Source organism: Vicugna pacos, chromosome X, assembly GCF_048564905.1.
Source record: "Vicugna pacos chromosome X, VicPac4, whole genome shotgun sequence".
NCBI lineage: Eukaryota > Metazoa > Chordata > Mammalia > Artiodactyla > Camelidae > Vicugna > Vicugna pacos.
In genome coordinates, this window is record NC_133023.1 from 82,769,879 (window position 1) to 82,793,514 (window position 23,636).

At 41.1% G+C, this 23,636-nt stretch overlaps 1 protein-coding gene across 3 annotated transcripts in view; it reads left to right on the plus strand.

Annotated features, from left to right (window-relative positions):
• DOCK11 (dedicator of cytokinesis 11) overlaps positions 1-23,636 on the plus strand; it is a 173,304-nt gene that overhangs the window by 71,869 nt on the left and 77,799 nt on the right. For 2 of the 3 annotated variants that reach the window (XM_072956720.1, XM_072956722.1), the window contains exons 15-23: positions 2,054-2,176; positions 2,379-2,455; positions 12,325-12,509; positions 12,601-12,666; positions 14,413-14,505; positions 16,674-16,797; positions 20,278-20,399; positions 20,900-20,986; positions 22,418-22,507. In XM_072956720.1, the coding sequence (XP_072812821.1) occupies positions 2,054-2,176; positions 2,379-2,455; positions 12,325-12,509; positions 12,601-12,666; positions 14,413-14,505; positions 16,674-16,797; positions 20,278-20,399; positions 20,900-20,986; positions 22,418-22,507 (967 nt within the window). The remainder of the gene's footprint in view (positions 1-2,053; positions 2,177-2,378; positions 2,456-12,324; positions 12,510-12,600; positions 12,667-14,412; positions 14,506-16,673; positions 16,798-20,277; positions 20,400-20,899; positions 20,987-22,417; positions 22,508-23,636) is intronic. The other variant, XM_072956721.1, reaches the window with a different exon arrangement.

The window sequence follows — 23,636 nt, forward strand, 5'->3', positions numbered from 1 at the left end:
ACTGTTTCAGAGTTGGCTGGGTTTATGCTTTGAAAAGCCATCATAGAGTAATTCTGAAAAACATACTAAAAATTAGAAGGCAAAGAATGTAGTAAGTGCAAGTGTGTAATTACTTAATAGACTTTCTTGCTCTCTGATGACAAATTTGGCAGCCCCTTCAGTGCTAGTTATTAGGAAGTGTGTTATCTGTACCACATATCTGATGGTGGGTTACATGATTTTCCTCCAAATCTTACAAATCTGCCTACAGTGATGACTTAAAACGTGTTTTTTGCTTATTCCCCACTTTGAGGTACAGGTTCGCTGGCTTGTTTGTGGTACAGCCTGTACAGCTCACTGGAACTTCTGGGGAAAGGGCACCATGTTCTGAATAATTCAATCAATTCTGTTCAGTGGGTCCTGGGGAGGAGCATAAGGGTAGAAGATTCTAAGCTAATTAACTCTTCTGTCACCATGGATAATCATTTCATTTTTGGGGAAGGTCTCAAAATGCTTTGTATGTTGGTAGATGAAAAGGCACCTTGTCTTTGTTTTGCAAACTGGTGAGAAATGATAGCTAAAGATGGGTCAAGGGCAGGGAGCAGTGGAGGGTGGTATATTTCGGCATTATAGAAGGTGAAATACAGCGTGTAGATACAAGCGCACTTAGTGATGCCCCAGCTACTGCTGCTGTTATCATTTACGGTAATTAAGTGCTAACTTTGTACAAGGCCGAGGTTTAAACGTTTCATGTATACTTTCTTAAGAGGTAGGGACCATTCTCCCCCATCTTGGAGATAAGGAAATTGAGGCACAGAAGTAAAAAAAAATCCTTGGCCAAGTTCACATGGCACGTGTGTGAGCAGGGCTCAGAACCCATGGCACGTGACTGTAGATCCTGCTCTGGAACCCTACGGCACCCTGCCCCGGACCCCTGCGGCGCCCTGCCCCACCCCCGCTTCAGGTCGGAGCAGTCGCTGCTTGATGCTGATCTGTATCAAGAAAAGTAAATTTTAAAATCTTCAAAGTTAGAAGCTTTGATCCCCAGTTCTGATGAGGAATTACACTATTTTTTTTCTTCTTCCTGAGCTGTTTTGGTTGTCAGCAGTAGCAGGAGCTCACTCTAAAGGCTTGGCTGGGGTATTTAAAAGATGTATGATTAAACCCCTGTTTACTGAATATAAAGGAGATATGCTTAGAAGTAGGAACAATGGTTAATGCATATAACCACATTTTCAGAGGCTCTGCCGGGGGAATTATGTTTCTGGCTCTGGCTGCTTCCAGCGTGTTGGGTGCTTTATGTTACTTCCCGTTTTAGCAGTAAGATAGCTGCTTAAAAATGGAAGAAGGGGAAGGGCAGGGAATAGTTCAAATTCATATTGGAAACTTTACAAATATATTGTAAACTATAAGTTGATCTTAAAGACCTAATTTAATTTTTATCAACTTTATTGAGATATACTTTACCTTTGATTAAAAAATGCACATTTTATATGTCCAATTTGATGAATTTTCACAAGTATATTCAGTCATGTAACTACCACCCCAACCAAGATATAGAACATGTCTATGACTCTGGGGAGTTCCCTCACGCTCCGGTCCAGTCAGCCATCTCACCTCCACCCAGGCAACTACTGGCCTTAGATGACTTTTACCTATTCTAGACCTTCATATAGATGGAATCACACAGTATGTTCTCTTACGTTTGGTTTCTCATGCTCAGTCTGTTTTTGAGTTTCATCAGTCATGCTGTATGTCTCAGTTGTTCATTTTGAGTAGTATTCCATTATGTGAATGTACCACAGTTTGGTTAGCCATTCACTTGTTGATGAATATCTGGGTTGTTGCCAGTTTGGGGCCATGGCAGATAAATCTGCTGTGAACATCGAAGTACCATGTAGAAATATGCCTGGGAGTGGAATTGTAGGGTCAGAGGGCAGGCATATGCATAACTTCATCAGAAATTGCCAAGTTATTTTCCAAAATAGTTTCACCATTGTATACTCACCAGCACTTTTTTTATCTTAATTTATCAATACTTCTTTTTTTTAAACCCCTCCTGTTGCTGTTTTAGACCCATTTTCAAAGATATTCAAGGCTCTCTTGACCTGGATGGGAGATTTTCTCCTTTGTATAAACAAGACAGTAGCAAGCTTTCAAATGAAGACATTCTCAAATTGCTCTCGGAATACAAGAAGTAAGTGTGTGGAGTTACTGTGGTAAATTGATATAATAGAGGAATTTTAATTTCTTAAAATGAGGAGTATGAGTCACATATGGGAGAAACCAAGTGCTTTGGAGCATTTGGGTTTGGAAGCATTTGGAAGGTTGGATATAGGGTAACCAGTGCATTTAGTAATCATTTGTTTTAAGTATAAAATATTCTTATTTTATGCCAGGCCAGAGAAGACCAAATTGCAGATTATTCCTGGGCAGCTAAACATCACAGTAGAATGCGTTCCTGTGGATTTATCAAGTAAGAACTTACATATTGCAAATAAACCTTAAGGGCTGTGTTTGAATCTCAGGATTTTATCTTTGCAGTATTTTTCTTGAGGTTTACATGGTGTATTTATTAGTTTCCTAGGGCTGCTGTAAGGAAGTATTACAGACTGGGTGGCTTACAACGAAACATTTATTCTCTTGCAGTTCTAGAGGCTAGAGGTAAAAAATCAAGGTGCCAGCAGGGCCAGGCTCCTTCTAAATGCTCTAAGGAAGAATCATTCCTTGCCTCTTTCTAGCATCTGGTGACTCCCTGCTACCCTTGGCATCCTTTGGCTTGTAGCTGGATCCCTCCAATCTCTGCCTCCGTCCTTACATGGCCTTCTTCTAACAGTACCAGTCATTGGATTAGGGCCCACCTTCATGCAGTATATCTCATCTTAACTAACTGCATCTGCAAAGACCCTGTTTCCAGATAAGGTCACATTCTGAGCTTCCAGGGGACGTGAATTTTGGTGGGACACTATTCAACCCAGTACACGTGGTGAATAGTTACAGATTAGGAAGTGAAGTCACTTGATTTTATCAGATGCTGTTTCATCTATAATATGTGATGTTGTGAGTGTGCTCCAGTCAGTTTCTGCTCCCTTTGCCTTGGATAAGTCTCATCCACGAAGGGATCAAAAAGGAGGAGAATTTTTTTCTTGTCTAAAGACAGGACTCTAAGATCCCAGGAGAAAAATGGACAGAAGACACCAAAGACAATCTGCAGGAAATAAAATGACTAGTAAAGATTCGAAAAATGTTCAGTCTCAGTAATTATGCCACTAATGCAAATTTAAACATTTAAGCATTATGATGTTTTTGTTCTTCTATCAAATTTACAAAAATAAAGTGAAACTGTCTAAGGCTTGCTTGGTTTTGGCCTGGCATCACCACCTATCACAAGTAGGAGGATAATTTGGCAGGAGATACCCATGAATGTCTATAACTAAGGCATTCCAATTCTGAGATTCACCGAATAAGCATTTCTTTTTTTTTTTTAACACTTTTTATTGATTTATAATCATTTTACAATGTTGTGTCAAATTCCAGTGTTCAGCACAATTTTTCAGTCATTCATGGACATATACACACTCATTGTCACATTTTTTTCTCTGTGAGTTATCATAACATTTTGTGTATATTTCCCTGTGCTATACAGTGTAATCTTGTCTATCTATTCTACAATTTTGAAATCCCAGTCTATCCCTTCCCACCCTCTACCCCCCTGGTAACCACAAGTCTGTATTCTCTGTCCATGAGTCTATTTCTGTCCTGTATTTATGCTTTGTTTTTGTTTGTTTGTTTATTTTTGTTTTTGTTTTTTAGATTCCACATATGAGCGATCTCATATGGTATTTTTCTTTCTCTTTCTGGCTTACTTCACTTAGGATGACATTCTCTAGGAGCATCCATGTTGCTGCAAATGGCATTATGTTGTCGGTTTTTATGGCTGAGTAGTATTCCATTGTATAAATATACCACATCTTCTTTATCCAGTCACCTGTTGATGGATATTTAGGCTGTTTCCATGTTTTGGCTATTGTAAATAGTGCTGCTATGAACATTGGGGTGCAGGTGTCATCCTGAGGTAGATTTCCTTCTGGATACAAGCCCAGGAGTGGGATTCCTGGGTCATATGGTAAGTCTATTCCTAGTCTTTTGAGGACTCTCCACACTGTTTTCCATAGTGGCTGCACCAAACTGCATTCCCACCAGCAGTGTAGGTGGGTTCCCCTTTCTCCACAGCCTCTCCAGCATTTGTCATTTGTGGATTTTTGAGTGATGGCCATTCTGACTGGTGTGAGGTGATACCTCATTGTAGTTTTGATTTGCATTTCTCTGATAATTAGTGATATTGAGCATTTTTTCATGTGCTTTTTGATCATTTGTATGTCTTCCTTGGAGAATTGCTTGTTTAGGTCTTCTGCCCATTTTTGGATTGGGTTGTTTATTTTTTTCTTATTGAGTTGTATGAGCTGCTTATATATTCTGGAGATCAAGCCTTCGTCGGTTTCACTTGTAAAAATTTTCTCCCATTCCGTAGGTTTTCTTCTTGTTTTACTTCTGGTTTCCTTTGCTGTGCAGAAGCTTGTAAGTTTCATTAGGTCCCATTTGTTTATTCTTGCTTTTATTTCTTCTAGGAGAAAATTTTTGAAATGTATGTCAGATAATGTTTTGCCTATGTTTTCCTCTAGGAGGTTTATTGTATCTTGTCTTATGTTTAAGTCTTTGATCCATTTTGAGTTGATGTTTGTATATGGTGTAAGGGTGTGTTCTAGCTTCATTGTTTTACATGCTGCTGTCCAGTTTTCCCAACACCATTTGCTGAAGAGACTATCTTTATTCCATTGTATATTCTTGCCTCCTTTGTCAAAGATGAGTTGACCAAAAGTTTGTGGGTTCATTTCTGGGCTCTCTATTCTGTTCCATTGGTCCATATGTCTGTTTTGGTACCAGTACCATGCTGTCTTGATGACTGTAGCTCTATAGTATTGTCTGAAGTCTGGGAGAGTTATTCCTCCAGCCTCTTTCTTTCTCTTCAGTAATGCTTTGGCAATTCTAGGTCTTTGATGGTTCCATATAAATTTTATTATGATTTGTTCTCGTTCTGTGAAATATGTCCTGGGTAATTGGATGGGGATTGCATTAAATCTGTAGATTGCCTTGGGCAGTGTGACCATTTTAACAATATTGATTCTTCCAATCCAGGAGCATGGAATATCTTTCCATTTTTTAAAGTCTTCTTTAATTTCCTTCATCAATGGTTTATAGTTTTCTGTGTATAATTCTTTCACCTCCTTGGTTAGATTTATTCCCAGATATTTTATTACTTTGGGTGCTATTTTAAAGGGGATTGTTTCTTTACTTTCTTTTTCTGTTGATTTATCGTTAGTGTAAAGAAAGGCAACTGATTTTTGAACGTTAATTTTGTAATCTGCTACCTTGCTGAATTCTTCAATCAGCTCTAGTAGCTTTTGTGTGGACCTTTTAGGGTTTACTATATATAGTAACATGTCATCAGCATATAATGACACTTTTACCTCTTCTTTTCCAATTTGGATCCCTTTTATTTCTTTCTCTTGCCTAACTGCTGTGGCTAGGACTTCCAGGACTATGTTGAATAGGAGGGGTGATAGTGGGCATCCTTGTCTTGTCCCAGATTTTAGTGGGAAGCTTTTGAGTTTTTCACCGTTGAGTACTATGCTGGCTGTAGGTCTGTCATATATAGCTTTTATTATGTTGAGATATGTTCCCTCTATACCCACTTTGGTGAGAGTTTTTATCATAAATGGATGTTGAATTTTATCAAATGCTTTTTCTGCATCGATTGAGATGATCATGTGGTTTTTGTCCTTTCTCTTGTTGATGTGATGTATTACATTGATTGATTTGCGTATGTTGAACCAGCCTTGTGTCCCTGGGATGAACCCCACTTGGTCATGATGTATAATCTTTTTTATGTGTTGTTGGATTCTATTTGCTAAAATTTTGGTGAGGATTTTGGCGTCTATGTTCATCAGTGATATTGGCCTATAATTCTCTTTTTTTGTAGTGTCTTTGCCTGGTTTTGGTATCAGGGTGATGGTGGCTTCATAGAATGAGTTTGGGAGTATTCCCTCCTTTTCAATCGTCTGGAAGAGTTTGAGAAGGACTGGTATGAGTTCTTCTTTGTATGTTTGGTAGAATTCCACGGTGAAGCCGTCCGGTCCTGGACTTTTATTTGTAGGGAGGTTTTTAATTGCTATTTCTATTTCCTTTCTAGTGATCGGATTGTTCAAGTGTTCAGTTTCTTCTTGATTCAGTTTTGGTGGACAGTATGTTTCCAGAAACTTGTCCATCTCCTCTAGGTTATCCAGTTTGGTTCCATATAGTTTTTCATAATATTCTCATATGATATTCTGTATTTCTATTTTGTTGTAATTTCTCCATTTTCCTTTCTTATTTTGCTAATTTGTGCTCTCTCTTTTTTCTTCTTTGTGAGTTTGGCCAGAGGTTTGTCGATTTTATTTACTTATTCAAAAAACCAGCTTTTGGTTTGGTTGATTTTTTCTATGGTCTTGTTAATCTCTATTGTATTTAATTCCTCTCTGATCTTTATTATTTCCTTCCTTCTGCTGCTTTTTGGGGCTTTTTGTTCTTCTTTTTCTAATTCATTCAGGTGGTGGGTTAACTTGTTTATTTGAGATTGTTCTTCTTTTTTGAGGAAGGCCTGTATCGCTATAAACTTCCCTCTTAGCACTGCCTTTGCTGTGTCCCATAGGTTTTGAGTGGTTGTGCTTTCATTATCATTTGTCTCAAGGCATTTTTTAATTTCAGCTTTGATTTCCTCATTGATCCATTGTTTTTTCAATAACATATTGTTTAATCTCCATGCTTTTCTTTTTTTCTCCTTTGTTTCTCTGTTGTTGATTTCCAGTTTCATGGCATTGTGGTCAGTAAAGATGCTTGGGATAATTTCTATCTTCTTAAAATTGTTGAGGTTTCTTTTGTGCCCAAGTACATGATCGATCCTGGAAAATGTTCCATGTGCACTTGAAAAGAATGTATATCCTATTTTTTTGGGGTGTAATGCTCTGAAAATATCCACCAAATCTAGTTTTTCTATTATAGTATTTAATTTCTCTGTTGCCTTGTTTATTTTCTGTCTGGAAGATCTGTCTAGTGATGTTAATGCAGTGTTAAAATCTCCAACTATGATTGTATTCCCATCAATATCCCCCTTTATCTCTGTTAGTAATTCTTGTATGTACTTAGGTGCTCCTATATTGGGTGCATATATATTAACGAGTGTAATATCTTCATCTTGTATCACTCCTTTAATCATTATAAAATTTCCTTCTTTATCTTTCTTTATGCCCTTTGTTTTAAAGTCTATTTTGTCTGAAATCAGTACTGCAACACCTGCTTTTTTGGCTTTTCCATTTCATGGAATATCCTTTTCCATCCTTTCACTCTCAATCTATATGTGTCCTTCTCCCTAAAGTGGGTCTCTTGTATGCAGCATATTGAAGGTTCTTGCTTTATTATCCAGTCTGCCACTCTATGTCTTTTGACTGGAGCATTTAGTCCATTAACATTTACAGTAATTAATGATAGATGTGTGTTTATTGCCATTTTGAACTTATCTTTGCAGTTGAATTGGTATATCCTCTTTGTTCCTTTCTTCTTCCTTTTGTGGTTTGGTAATTTTCCTTTGTATTATCATGGATTTTATTTAATTTTTGTGACTCCCTTGTAAATTTTTGACTTGTGGTTACCCTTTTTTGTAAATCTATTAACCCATTACTATAACTGTTTTTATTAAACTGATAGTAACATGATCTCAAACCCATCCTACTGTTAAAAAAAATTTAAAAAAGAAAGAAAAAAAATATGCTGTATTTCCCTGCCTCCCTCTCTCACTCTCAGCGATTTGTATGTTTTCTTTATTTGTAGTTCATGAGATATCACCTTTCCAGTTGTGAGTTTCTCATTTCTGTAGCATCCTGCTGCTTTTCTATTTAGAATAGCCCTTTCAATATTTCTTTTAGCGTGGGTTTAGTGTTGCTAAACTCCTGCAGCTTTTTTTTGTCTGTGAAACTCTTTATTTCTCCTTCTATCCTAAAGGATAGCCTTGCTGGATAAAGTATCCTAGGCTGCATCTTTTTCTCATTCAGGGCTTTGAATATATCTTGCCATTCCCTTCTGGCCTGTAGTGTTTGTGTAGAGAAATCAGCTGAGAGCCTTATGGGGGTTCCCTTGTAATTCACTCTTTGCTTTTCTCTTGCTGCCTTTAGAATCATTTCTTTATCCTTGACTCTGGCCATCTTGATTATGATATGTCTTGGTGTGGGTCTATTTGGATTCTTCCTGTTTGGGACCCTCTGAGCTTCCTGTACTTGGATATCTGATTCCTTCTTTAAGTTTGGGAAGTTTTCAGTCATGATTTCTTCAAAAACCTTTTCAATCCCCTTTGATCCTTCTTCCCCTTCTGGGACCCCTATTATGCGAAGATTGGGACGCTTTATATTATCCCATAGGTCCCTTATGCTATTTTCATTATTTTTTATTTGCTTATCTTGTAGTTCTTCTGAATGGGTGCTTTCTATTGCCCTGTCTTCTAGATCACTAATTCGTTCCTCTGCATTAACTAGTCGGCTTTGCACAGCTATTAGATCATTCCTCATTTCTTTCAATGAGTTTACCCGTTCTACTTGGCTCTTCTTTATAGCTTCAATTTCATTTTTGACATATTTTATATCTCTAAACACTATCTCTTTTAATTCCTTCAGCAATTTGATCACTCCTTTTTTGAAATCTTGGTCTAGTAGGCTATCGATGTCTATTTCATTGATCTTTCTTTCAGGGGATTCCTCTTGTTCTTTTAATTGGGAAAGGTTTCTCTGCTTCTTCATCTTGCTCATACCTCTCTGGCACTGATTTATGGAGTATCAGTTGTCTATTTTGGATCTTAAGGATTTTATCTAATGCCTACTTAGGAATAGAACTTAGGAAAAAAAAGAAAAAAAATAAGAGAGAGAGAGAGAAAGATTTTTAAAAGAAGGGAGAAAGAGAGTTTGAAAACAGTGTATAATGAATAATAGAAGAGCGAGTTGAAGCAGAGTATTAATCGGGTTGAGACGTCCTTTTAAAACCTTAAAAAAAAAAGAAAAGGGGTGGGGAGATGAATAGATGTATTTGAAACCTGTGTCTAATCAATAACAGGACATCAAAACCCAAGAGAAATAGAAATGAATTAAGAAGTAAAAATTAAGAGAGTATTTGAAAATAGAACAGGTAAAAACAGATTAAAAAAACAAAAACAAAAAAACAAAACAAAACAAAAAAAATCAAAAAAAAAAAAAAAGGGGTTTGTCGGTGTTCTCCTGGAGTGTGTGTGCTTTTAATGTGACGTCTTTCTGTCTTCGTCCTGTTTTGGAAGCTCAGCTTGTTTTCAGAGGCCCTCCGTTGGCGCCCTCTTCTGTGCTGCTCCCAGCACCTGCCGGCAAGCCGATCGCGCCTCCTCCTAACACCGGGTCAGGTGCAGCTCTCCTCTGCTGCGGGCGGGCGGGTCACTGCCCCTCCGGATGCCGCAGTCAGATGTTGCAGACTGGCCAGGCAGGAGGGCGGGTCGTGCCCCCTCCCAGCACCTCGATCAGGGGTTGTGTTCCTGCCCGACAGGCGGGGGGCCGCTCTCCCCCTGCCTGTGCTGCCGGTAGCTCCGCTGCTCTGTGCGGCTGCGCGCTCTGCGCCGGCGCTCCGCCCCGTTCGTTGCTCCGCCCTGGTCGCGCTCCGCCCCGTTAGGCGCCCCGCCCTGGTCGCGCTCCGCCCTGGTTGGCGCTCCGCCCTGGCCACGCTCCGCGGGTGGGCTCGGGGAAGACCGAGGGGCATCCTCGTCCCTGCTCCGAGCCAAGACTCAGCTCCCCGTTCGTCTCCGTGGAACAAGTTCTCCGAGGGGCCAGGATGGAAGGATCCCACCTGCCCCGGGCTGTAGGCCCGTCTCAGTCTGGCCCTTGAGGCTGCTGAGCCCTTCGGTGCAGATGCAGGTTTCGCCCCTGCCCCCGCCTGGGTGCTCAGCGCCGGAGAATATGGCGGCTGTGCCTGGGCCCCGCCCCTCTTCCCCTGAAAAGTTTCCGCGGGTTTTCAGAGATGGGGGTATGCACCCTCCCCCCGAGAGCACATCAACCTTGCTGTTTTATGGAGGGCCCAGGTTGTTCTGTCCTGTACACCCACAGCCAGGGCGCCCAGCCCCTTGCAGTCCCCCGGAGCTGCCTCCGTGCAGCCGCCCCCGTCCTCCGCCCGGCTTGTGCAGCCCGGCCCTGCCCGCCGCTGCCGGCCCGCGTCTCAGGCTTGGTGTCGGGGGAACGCTCTGTGCCCGTTTAACTTAGTTCTGTCAGACAAGGGCTGCTCTGTACAGATCCAAGCCTCGGAGGCTCCCCCTCCGTCCCGCTGGCCTCTCGGTTGGAGAGGGGAGACCCAGCGAGCGAGCGCCAGTCCTCCTTTGCCGCTCCCTCCCCGCGGGACCCGTCCCGCGCTGCTTTGCCTTTTGTTCTTTCTTTTTTCCTTTTCTCCTACCAGATTTTTGGCGTCTTTATCTTTTGAAGAGGGCGATGATCTGTTGGAGTTCCGCAGGTGCTCTGGTTGGCTGAGTGGGTCTGTAGATGTGGGTCTTTGTGTATTTGTGGGAGAGGGTGACTTACGAGCGTCCTTCTACTCCGCCATCTTCCGGAAGTCCCTAGGTCAGGTTTCGAATAAGCATTTCTTGAGTAAACTTTATTGAATACCTACAAGACGCTTTAAAAGTATGGAGATTAAAGTCTAAAAGGAGTGACAGATATTAAACAAGAAAAGAAATAAGTGAGTGATTTCAGTGATTGGGGTAGGCTGCTTTAAAAACGGTGGCCAAGGAAAGCCCACCAAGTGGTCCAGGCAGCATACGTTGGTTGGGACTGTAGCTTCCACTCTGAGGGCATCCTAGATACAAAGAGCTTGAGATGGGAGCTACTGTGGTTGGTATGAACAGAAAGGAAGCCAATGTGGCCGTAGTGTAGTGTGTGATGGGAGCAAGGGAGAATGGAGATGAAACAGAAGTAGGAAGGATCACATCCTGTACAGAATTGTAAAGACCATGGTAACTCTTTAAAACACTGGATTTTATTCCAGATTCAATGAGAAGTCACTAAAGGATTGTAAGTAGGAAAATGGCAATTGACGTTTTAAAACATCCAAGAGTAAAATGGATTATTTTCTCCTGAAGAAACAACTTGAGATGTAGACAGGAATTTATGCATAAAGATGTTCTTTGCAGTATTGTTTATATTGGGGAGAAAATTGGAAATAACGAAAGAGTCTAACACTGTCACATGTGGTTAAGACAGTTATGGTATACTGATACCATGAAACTTCATGCAGCTATGAAACATGACGTTCACAAAGAGTTCATGGAATAAGACATCAGGTAAAATGCTGAAAAGCCAGGATAAAGTTCCATGTATACAGTGGGACTTTTGTATTTTTATATAACATACACATGGAAAGAAGACTAGAAGAAAATACGCCAAAGCACGAACAGTAGTTATCTCTGGGTATTGGAATGATCACTTGTTTCTGTACACCTTTACTCTGTACCTCCACATATTATTCTGTTGTAAGTATTGCTGTGGTATAAAACCAAACCCAGTGAAAAATATTGTGTCCTCAGGTCTGACTCTCCTGGGTCTTCCTTCTCCACCAGTATCACTCTGCAGCAAGGACAAGCAGTCTTAGAGCCCCTTAATGTGTCAATAGCTTTTACTGCAGTGGCTCCCTCAACAGCATGCTGCTACCCTTCTCTGAGGCTTTGGGTTTTGCACGTTCGGGAGGATTGAATTTCTTATTGGTGACACATCGTAAGATCTGTAGTTTCAAAAGGCTGCCATTCTTTCTTAAGTGAAAATTTGCACCTGCACCAAGTTCACTTTTGAAAAGCCATGGGCTAATTGGAGGCATAAATTTACCGTTACTTCCCTGATACCAATAAAAATTTGCAGTGAAAGCTAAATTGCAGCCACAGGAGGAGAAACATAATGGATTTCTTTGCAGAGTTTAAATTTGTCAAAATTATAATGTGTTGTATTTGGCAAATCACTCTCCTCTGTGTTAACAATGAAATAGCAATCCACGTCTGGTTTGAAGGGTTCCACTAAAATCAGCATCAGACTATTTACTCCATCTTGTTCTTCTGGGTTCTCCAAGTGGTTGTATGACTTTCTGTCAATCACTAAGAATTCTCTTTGTTAAACTGCTCTTTGAGAACACTGTGTATATTTTTATAAATGTAGAAATGTGTTAATGATTGTTGAGTTGTATTATCTCTGCCTGTTTTTTTTCCTGCTATAGATTGTATTACTTCTTCATACGTGCCCCTGAAGCCTTTTGAAAAGAATTGTCAAAATATTACTGTGGAAGTTGAAGAGTTTGTTCCAGAGATGACAAAATACTGTTATCCATTTACTATTTACAAAAACCATCTGTATGTATATCCCTTGCAGTTAAAATATGATAGCCAGAAAACATTTGCCAAGGTAAACAGTGTAAACTATACATTTTGGGGTGTAAAGTGTTATTTATAATCATCTTGTTTTGTGACTCATTTTGAACGATGAATCATTTTAGGCCAGGAACATTGCGGTCTGCGTGGAATTCCGGGATTCAGATGAAAGTGATGCTAGCGCTCTAAAGGTTTGTTTACGATGCTGGTAAGCATGCCTTTTTAGTAGAGAGAGAGATTTTGGTCCTTGGTAGTTTCATATGCTAAATTTAATGTGTTTAAACGTCAAAGAGAAAATGTACTCAAGTGACACATGTAATATTGTCTTTTCTGCTCTTACACATTAACTATAAGGATGAGTTAAATATTAAGAAATAACAAAATGAGTTAGGAACATAGATAGCTCTAAAAGTGAGGAAGCTTCATAGGCCAGATTTTTGCCTTTGCTCCACTTGGGTTTTAGAATTCTCCAGTGCCTAATCACAAGGTCATTTTCTGCTCTGACCTGACAGTTTGTAGTGGTACCATCAGGGGAGTATAAACTCCATTCTCCTTGAAACCTGAACGGGCTTCTAGCTGACAGAAGCAGAGCATGACTGCTTTGATCTGAGATCTTACTTCTCTGTGGCTGGCCAAATGGGGGCCTCCAAACTTGAATTAGTGATCTATGGAAAGCATCTCAGTATTATCTGATACTGCAGTCCTTAAATAACTGTCAGTTCACAGCGCCTTTACATTTGCGCTCTTTATAGCTGCTTTGAAGTTTTGGCTCCTTTAGCCCTTTCATCAGAGGCCTGGGAGAGAAGTCAGAACATCTAGCCATCTCAGAGTGTTTATCTGGCTCCCCACTTCTCTGGCCTGAGCCTAAATCAGACAGATGGAGGGCAGTCTTCCACTTAAACCATCTCGGGAAAGAAGCTGGAGTGTTCCCGATTAAGTCATTGGATGTTTCCTCACTCCTACCTTTGGAAGATTTGTTTTCACAGAGGAACCTAAGTTAAATTAAGGATTAGCTGGATCAGATTAAGTATATTTTCTCTGATTCTCCCTTGAGCAGAGGTGAGAATAACATTTCCTTTGCCCCCACGCAATATCCTTTTGTATGCTGAAAGATTCTTAGGTTACCTCTCAGCAATTCCTGCAAATTGCCCACATAACCCTATTTCGGGAGAACTGGTAATGTAGTTACATGGAGTCGCAGGTTCATTTCTTAGCTGGCCTGGAGGCCAGCTCTGAAGTACCCGAATGAGGCAGTTAGGACCTTGGCACGCTCACTCCATATTCATCCTTGACCTTCTTAGGCCTATGGAAGTGAAAAACACACTAGAAATGAAATCGGATCTTTCCATGGAACCGTAGAAAGCTTTCCATTTATTTTATTGGTGTAACAGCAAGCCAGTGACTCTGAAAATGTGGCTCGTAAAGTGCGAGAACAGTGAGCTTGTCTGTAGCTTAATGGACCCTTAATTTCGAATTCCTTTAGGCTAGGAATATATCTGCTGGTCAGTTCTGTTTTGTTAACTCCTCACCTTGCCCACCACACAAGGAGCATTCAGCAAATGCTGCTGACCGACTGAGAGGGAGCTTCTTGTATTAAGAAATGCAAATAGCTGAGAGAAGTAAGCTTTCCAGGCCTGATTGGAGTCTTTCCCTTCCATATGATTAGAAGTGTTCAGCCTCTTACCATCAGCTAGGTTGGAATTATATTTCTTTGATGGCTGGAAATTCAGGAGCATCCATGCAGCCAACTTAGGCGATGTCTGGGGTGGTGTCTGGAGTTGACTGTAAATGATTTGGAATTTACAGGCTCATGGTGAGAGCTGGGTGGGCTTGGCCGTGACCCTGTGCTCACAGATGCCTCTAACTGGATGTGGTTCCATAGCATGGTGTTTAAAGAACAGCATGGAGAGTGGTGACTCTGTTTCCTTCTTTTGCAGTGTATTTATGGAAAACCCGCGGGATCTGTTTTTACCACAAATGCTTATGCTGTTGTCTCACATCACAACCAAAATCCAGAGTTCTATGATGAGGTAAAGCACAGGATTCTAACGTTTATGAAATGCAGGGGTTGCTCTTTTTTTCTTTGTTATTTCCAACATTGTATCTGCACTTTCAGCCCCCAAGTGTTTTGTCCCATGAAAATAGAAAATGTCACATCAAAACAAGGGGCCACTGCCTGCTTGGTGCCCTTTGATGACAGCGGAGCATTTGCCCACAAGTGGAAGGGGCTCGGACGTGAGATAATGTAGGAAACAGACACCAGGCTGGAACGAGGTTTCTAGCCCTCCCTTTGACACCTGGCTCTGTCACCTTGAGCAAGTCACTTCCCCTTTCTGAGTCTCCATTTCCAAAGCTTTAATATGAGAAATTTAGAAGGGATTTTCCGAACACCCTCTAGCTGTTTCCTCCTGTGGTTCTGCATGGGAGGACACAGGCTCTGTAAGTGAAACTCTTTGAGAGACTCAGCAGCTCAGCTGGGCCACCAAAATCCCGTTGGCTGTACCAGATGTCTCAGTGCCATGCAGGCAAAGGGGACTGGTGTGCTCTCTGGGTCTGTGGGCACCCTTCTTCAGTCTCTGTCTTTGACTCCATCTCTGCCTCTTTTTCCTTCTTCCCACTTCTCATTTTTTTTCTTTTTGGGGGTTTGGGGGCAGGAGGTAATTAGGTCTCTTTATTTAATTATTTATTTACTGGAGATGCTGGGGATTGAACCCAGGACCTCGTGCATGCTGAGCAAGCGCTCTACCACTGAGCTATACCCTCCCTCCCCCACTTCTCTATCTCTATGTCTCTGTGTCCTTCCCAGTGTCTTAGTGTCTCTGTCACACTGCCTCTTCTAGTCTGTATGTATCTGGCTTATCTGAATCCTCAGGCTGTTTTTGATTCCCACATGTCTCCCTGGAACCTGGCTGTGCATCCCAGGCCAGAAACTCTGCTGTTGCTGCTGCTCAGGCCCCACGTCTCCATTCCTGGCTTGGTCTGAAACCATCCCCCCTGCCGTCCCGATTTCCCCAGGTCCACCTGCTGTTGTGTGGAGGAGGCCTTATACCCCAGCCTTAGGCTGGCTCATTCCTTCTCAGTCCAATGCCCCTACATTGGCGGGGGATGGGGAGGAGGATAATGGTGCTTTGCGTTTTTGCCACCCAGGGAGGGAGTATGTCCATATTTATGTGCAGCAGAGCATTAGATACCCAGATGGTCTGCGTCCTGTGGATAGGCAGATTCTGTGGTGAAATATACCTACAACAGAAATTAGTTATAACACCAAAACCATGCCTTGTGTGAATGATAATTAGACCAGATGTCCATCACTGAGCTGTTTAATATGTCCCTCTCTGCAACCAATGCCAGTCACTAGAGAAAACTTGTTCATGTAGTAAATAGTCCACATTGTCTTTAGAAAGCCAGAAATAGACTTTTTGATCATTCACTGTATATTGACCAGGAAAGTGAATATGAGTGTGTGTGTTTGCGTGTGTTCTCTGCAGGTACACACATGTCCGTTAAATCAACTCAACCTGTAATCTGTCTCCCACATACTTCCCAGGAGGTATTATGAATATTCAGTTGGGTTCTGATTGGGAAATTACTCGAGATGCTTGTATTAAAGTATTAATTTTTCACATTAAATTCATGTGTCAGGATGGCGTTTTTTTTTATTCAAGAGTAAAGTTGTGTTTTTCCTCCAAAGAAATTTATATGAGTTGTAATTTGTCGATACCATAATACCACAGTGACTTTGGCACATTTACTTGTAAAGGCTTAATTTTTTTTTTCATGGAAAGAAGGGCAATGATTGCCAAAAAAGCAGCCTTTCAAGTTCAGTGCACATTGTAGATGGATTGCATTCACTGACTCAGATTGAGTTACATAGTATCCCTGGGCTGTAAGGATGTGGTTTTGATCCAGCATTTTAGAAAATCCTACTGCGAAGTTGAATCCAGGAGAATCAACTGGACTCTCCAGCAAAAGTAATAAATCAGCCCTCACAACCCGGGAGAATATTGTTGTCAAACTGAAACTGACCAGAAAAGCATTTGGAATATATTTAAATGATAACTATTATTTGAACACTTGGCCTGTCCTTTAGAAAAGTATGTCATTGGAAAAGTATGATGAAACAGAACTAAAGGTCTGACAGTCCAGCTTGACAATTAACACAAAAGAAAATGCTGTTTTTATTTTGCTTTCCTTTCAGATTAAAATTGAGCTTCCCATTCACCTGCATCAAAAACATCATTTGCTTTTCACTTTTTATCATGTAAGTTGTGAAATTAACACAAAGGGAACAACCAAAAAGCAGGACACAGTTGAAACCCCAGGTACGTGTGCTCCTTCAATGTCTCTCTCTAGAGCTGTTTGAAGTGGAGTTGTCTGGGAGATATAACCTCTTTTCCTCAAGTTACAAACCACTTCCCTTCACCAAAAAGTACATGTCTGTGTTAAAAGTTCACTGGTAAAAGATGAATTATGTGTTCATTTTATCATCATTTCTACCCAGTGTCATGTCCAAATGCTTGCAGTGTGTTTAGACTACTGTAGGCAACATAAAGTAATACTGCCCTTCTCAGAGGGAAGCCCATGTTGTGCTGCAGCATTTTTGTTATCTCTTTGATGTAGAATGGCCCAGCAACCAGAACTTTCCAGTTCTGCTCAGTGAGAAGAGGGAAGTGAGCCCATAACCATGAGCATTTTTGAACCTGAGGGAGATTGGTGTTCTAATGAGAAGAGGACAGATTGCACGAACTTGAATAAGCATTGCTCTTGAAGTCCCAGGCATGGTCCCATTCAGCAAGGTTTTAGATAAACCAGGGAGAGGCATCCTTAGAACGAAGGAGGCCCTGTGAACACCCACTATATAAATGTCAGCAGGCCCTGGGATTCAGATCCAAGGTAGTCTAGATCCATCTTAAATTCGTTCATTTGTTCATTCACTCAGCAAGTATGTCTGCATAGTTACACTGTATAAGATACTGTAGGTGGTGCTCTGGAGAATACAGTGGAGAATCGAACCTAGCTCTCATCTTCAGTGAGCAGTGATCTAGCAGGGGAAATGAGACCTAGGCAGACAACTCTAATACAAGATAGAAAGTAGCAGTTACCAAGAAAGTGGCTCCCTGTGATCTTAGAGCAGAGCGAGTTATTACTTCAGTTGGTGGAGGGACAACTGGCTGGGATTCAGGGAAGACTTCCAGAAGGAGATGGTGTGTGTGGGAGGCCTTAAAGGGCAAGGTAGTTCAATAATGCAGAGATGGCAGGAAGGTGGAGGACTCCAGGGTGAATGAGCATCCGGTACAGAGGCAGAGCGTTGAGGGGTATGGACGGGGAACCACAGGTGGTTCAATGCCGCTGAAGCACAGGGTCCTGCGAAGGGAATCATAGGATGCCAGGTGGAAAAGGAGGCATCTGACCGTGGAAAGCCTTCCAGATTGTGGATTTGATTTTATTCTGTCACCAGTAGGGAAGTACTGAAGAATTATAAACACCAGTCAGAGCTGTTTTGCAGGAAATCCAAGCAGGGAGCAATATAATGGGTAAGGTGAGTTGGAGCAGGAAGAAGGAAGGAAACACCAGTTAGGGGGCCATTTCAAAGGCCAGGAGAGGAAGACAAAGAGAATTACAGAGAAATAAATTAGGCCTGGCGAGAGACTGGCTGCTAAAGAGATAATTCTAAGTTAGCACTGAAGTTTCAAAACTGGAAAGAAGGTATTGCCAAGTAGCAGAATTGTGGGTAGGGATGGTAGGTTTTGGACTGATGCTGAGCTTGAGGTGTTAGTGAGACATCTGAATGATGCTTGGCAGGCAGAGGACTGAATGTTAGGAAGTTCCGTTCGTGGCTAGCACGGTCCTGTTCTGGATCCCCATAGAAATTGCAGTTCATTCAGGCTCGGGACCTTGTAGGGTGAGAAGAAATCGGGCAAACAATGAGAACCCATAACAGTGCACCTCCTGAGAAACAAATTGGCTAGTTCCTTATCCAGATCCTAAACGGAAGTGGGCAAGATGCTCAGTGAAGCATGAGACACTTATTTGGTGTGTCACCGTCACTTTTAACTGTCTGTCCTTTAAGTGGCTTCACACCTTTGAGCGGAGCGTCTGCTTGACATTGTACCTTTATAGCTTCTAGGGGTTCTACATGAGTTTTGACTGAGACACCCTGGGCCATGCTCTGATTAATTCACAGTGCAAAAATGTTGCCCAAGCAATTCCAGAGAGACAGAAAGCAGATGAGTGGTTGTCCGGGACTGGAAGGAGAGGGGTGTAAGATGTGACTTCTGAGGGGTATGGAGTTTCTTTCTGGGCTGATGAAGAAGTTCTGGAATTAGAGAGTGGAGGTAGATGCCCAGTTTTGTGACTATACTAAGAATCATTGAAGTGTATACTTGAAACAGATGAATTGTATGGTATCTGAATTATATCTCAATAAAAATTTCTATGAGGAAAAAATATCGTCTAAGAACAAGAAATCTATTTTCGTTTTCCTATTCTCTAGACTGGAAACCTTTGTCATTTGTCTAATTTTCAGTTTAACTACTTTGACAGAGTCCTTTTGAGTGATTCTTCTGCTCATGTTCCTTTCCTCTGCCTTTTATAAACAGAGAGCTCTGGGTAAAGCATTTCTGAAGCTGTACTAGTAATGATGTCCTTCAGGCATGTTGCAGCATCTGAGAAAACCATTCAGTCTCCTTAGAGAAAGCAATGTATTAGTCTCCTTAAGGATTAAAGCATTTGCCAAATTAAACACGTGAATGAAAACATTCTAACCAGATTTGTGTTGACTTCTACATTCACAGTGTAAACACGCATACACATACACACTCATGCAAAGTATTTTAAAGCATCAGAAAGCAGTTGCTTTAACAAGCACTCTCTGGCCAACACCCTCTCTCAGATGCCAAAACTCAGTCCAGAGTTTTGTTTTTTTTTTACAGCTGAGTTATAAACACTTGAAGCCCAGAGTAATCTCTATAATGGAAATACTGACACTGCTCGACTTGAGCAACACAGATGGCTCTGGCTTTTTTAGGAGAACATGATGAGTTTTCTAATGGGAAGCCAAGAGGCTCCTTTGGGTAGAACTGTTCAGAAATGTAGACACTGGGGAGAAAAATCTCTCGGTGGATTCAATTTGTAAGCACTGTGCCCTGCATTCTCCTCCTACACCTCTTCCTTCTGTAATCAGGAAGACTGCCCAGCTGAATACTGCCTTGTATAAATATGGAATGTAACCTTGACGTGTGACCTACATTTTCCATAGTCCCTTACTTCCCATAGGGTTGCTGGAAGAAATTTTAGAACATGGTGATTGCTGTCTGATTATAGTCTCAGATATGAGACTTTACCTTCTTAGTAAGGATGGATGAGAGACATGTGAATCTTTTGAAAAATTAGTCTACCAAAATTATTTCCCAATGTTAATGAATATTAAATATTATGAATAATATTAAATAATACTTGAAGATAATGAAATTGATGTACTTTAAATGTTTTAAGGTATTTTTGTATATTTGCTCACTTTGGTTTTTCAATAACTGTTAGATGGAAAAACGATGTGTTGTTGTTCCCATTTTTATAGTCAAAGAGATAGAGTAAATAACCTGTTAGTGGCCAGGCTGGGATTAGGAAGCGATCCAAACGCATCGATCCTTCCTGAGTACTCAGATGCCCAACAGCTGGATGAACTCCCACCTACAGACCCCTGGCAACATCATCAGCCCTGCCATGCTCCCCAGTGGCCAGACATTTGTGTAGCTAATTGCATTTGCGATTTCATGTCTCATGGTTGATTATTGTCTTGGCAGTTGGCTTTGCCTGGGTACCTTTGCTGAAGGATGGTAGAATCATCACATTTGAGCAGCAGCTGCCAGTTTCCGCCAATCTTCCCCCGGGCTACTTGAATCTGAATGATGCAGAATCCAGAAGGGTAGGAAAATATCTGTGTTTGTTGAAGTAATCATGATGAAATGTTTAAAAAGTAGAATTCCATTGGCATACTTGATAGTTTGGTCTAGTAGTAGCTACTCAAAGTGCAGTTTGAGGACTGGTGCTGGCCCACAACAAAAATAAGTATGGGAAATGAGTGCTGAAAAGTCTTTATAATAGTTTGACAAAGTAACCTCACATCTCTTGGTTCTAATAATGATTTTTCAAAATGGGACTTCGATTTTATTCATCATTTAAAAAATTCATTTCTTTGGTATTTTTATTGTAATGTATAAAAATATTAGCCTGAAAAGGAGTGGAAGTTCAAAATGATTTAGGGTACATTTATTCTAGACACAAGTTACTTTCTCCAGTAACTCCCTATGTGTGAAAGTAACACACTTGTTTCTGAAAAATGTTGAAATGCATAAAGGTGTTATATGTTGTTCATATATCTGTTGCTCTGTTACAGAAACTCAAGTGTGTATTTTCTGTTCACAGCAGTCTAATGTGGATATTAAGTGGGTAGATGGTGCCAAGCCTTTGTTGAAGATTAAAAGCCACTTAGAGTCTACCATTTACACTCAAGTAAGTTGCATCAACTGAATTTTGTCAGTTTTAATACCTGAGTGTCTTTCTTGATTAAAATAGATTATATTTGATTGCTACAGCCTTAGTGAAGTTGTCGCCTGAAAGACTTTCTCATTAGTGATAACATCATTCTTACTAATAGCTCACATTTTATAATTCTTCTCAAATCGCACAATCCTTTTATTCTCAAACTGAGTCGAGTCTTACAAAACTCTGAAAGGAACATGGATGCTAGTATCACCATTTTTTAACAATAAATTTTATTTTTTGTGAACAGTCTTAGATTTACAGAAAAATTGTTAAGCTAGTACAGAGATGTCCCATATACCCTGTGCCTAGGTCCCCCTGGTAGTAACATCTTACATTACGATGGCACTTTTGTTACAACTAATGAACCAGTGTTGAGACATAATTATTAACTGAGGTCTGGACTTTATTCAGATTTTTTTAGTTTTTACCTATTAATGATCCTTTTCTGTTCCATTTAGTTGTCCCATCTGAGGCTCTTCTTGGCTGTGACAAGTTCTGAGACTTTAATTGTTTCTGGTGACCTTGTCAGGTTTCAGGGGTACTGGTATTTTGTAGGATGCCCCTCTGTTGGAATTTGTCTGATGGTTTTCTCATGGTTAGACTGGAGTCGAACACAGAAATTTGTAGTCAGTGGATCAGGGCTGACCACTACGGTTTGCTCTTAGCCTTGGCATACATGTCATTAGAGTCAACTACCTGTGAGGAAACCTCAGGCACGCTTTGAAAATCACCGAGTAGCTGAAGTCCCCACTTCTTGGTGTGGTCTGCATGGTCCTTCTCAGCTCTCCCTGCCCACTTTGCCATTTTATAGGTAAAGAAACTGAGGCTCGGTCAGATTAGATGATTTACCCAAGGTCACACAGGTAATAATAACTACAGGAAGTAAGTCACAATCCAAGTTTCATTATTCCAGTTCCTGATACAGTCCACGCTGTCCCCAAAATCAATGTCTACAGATTCCACATAGGACAGCTGGACACCGGCCGGTGCCGGAGACTTGTTCCGGCAACTCCCTGCTGCAACCTTCTCTTCACCTGTCAGTTCAGACCTCCAATCCCACTCGTTTCATTAAAATACAGAAGCAGCCCGACTTTAGAGACTACACTAGCCATAAAAGAAATTAAATACATGCTTGACTAGTTGGGCATGAACTGAGGCCGACCTGGTGTGTGTAGGTCCGTGCTGAGTGCGCCCGGGTTTGCTGCCTCGTGTGCTGCTCGGGAGGACTCGGCTCCTTTATGCACACATGTGCTGGTAGCTGCAGCTGCCGAGTCTGGCCATTAGAATCCCCTGGTAAATAGGTTTGCAAGATGCGGGTGGTGGGGAGGGGAGAAGTAGAGAGCCTGTGTTGAGGGTAATGAATCAGATTTCATATGGCTGTGTCCATCTGTTTTTCAGGATCTACATGTGCACAAATTCTTCCACCACTGCCAGCTGATTCAGTCAGGCTCAAAAGAAGTTCCGGGGGAGCTCATCAAATATTTAAAGGTAAATGAACAGCAGCTTTCTGTGAAAGGTTTGTTTTTCATGTCTTTTTGTTGCCACATTTTTGATGTGGCGGGGAAACACTCGAACACTTTGAAAATACTTTCCACTGTGTAGCCTCAAGAGAACACTTTCTATTATTTGCTTTTCCATCAAGTGACTGTTAAAAGCAGAGAGCAGAATTGCTACATTAGGAAGAAAATCTTATAGCTAGAATTCAACGTCGTATTTTTAAACATCTCATGAAAATGTTTATTTCCGGCTCCATAAATGGATTTTTCCAGGTCTTTTCTCATCCTGCTGACTTGACTGCCTGGTAAAGGTGGAGAGTGCTCTGCGGAAAAGGGCCAGGAGGAGCACAACCACTTCTGCCTGGAAATGTGAAATGATTCCTCTGTCTGTAGGTGAAAGATTATCAGAAAGGTCAGCTAAAGAGAGAGAACCTAGTTTCTGCATGTTACGTAGAGAGAATCTTAAGAAACACCACATTTTATCAGACGTATTGGGAATCCAAGACTCCGTTTATTTCCTAACGTGGACCTAGCTGACAGTGACTTTTCCTTTGGCTGCTCCTTCAGTAGGTCAGCCATGGCCAGTCTGAGGAACTTTGATTTTAAATGAAGCCTCTACAGGGTTTCCCTTTGGACCTATGTTAATACTGAATGATATTCTTAGGGGAAAAAATATTCGTTTATTTCAGAGAGTTACTATGATATGAGATAACACATGAATGGATTCTGGAATCACAAACTCAGATCTGTCAGCTCTGTGATTGACCTTAACCAAATTACTTAACTTCTCCAAGCCTTTGGTTCTTTATCTGTCATGTAGTGGTAATAATAACACCAACGTAGAGGGTGGTTGTGAGGCCTCAGTGAGATAGGGCAGCTGTGGTGTAGCAGTCATTCAAGAAGAAAGCACTTCTTTCCTGAGTGCTTCCTATGGGCCAGGCATCATTCTAAGCATTGGGAGTATAAGTGAAGAAAACAAACATTATCCCTATTTTCAAGGATCTTACTTTGTTGTAGAGACAGATGGACAATAAACACATAAACAAATAAATATATACATATACAGTAGTCCCTCTGTATCCACAGGGGATTGGTTCCAGGACCCTCCATAGACACCAAAA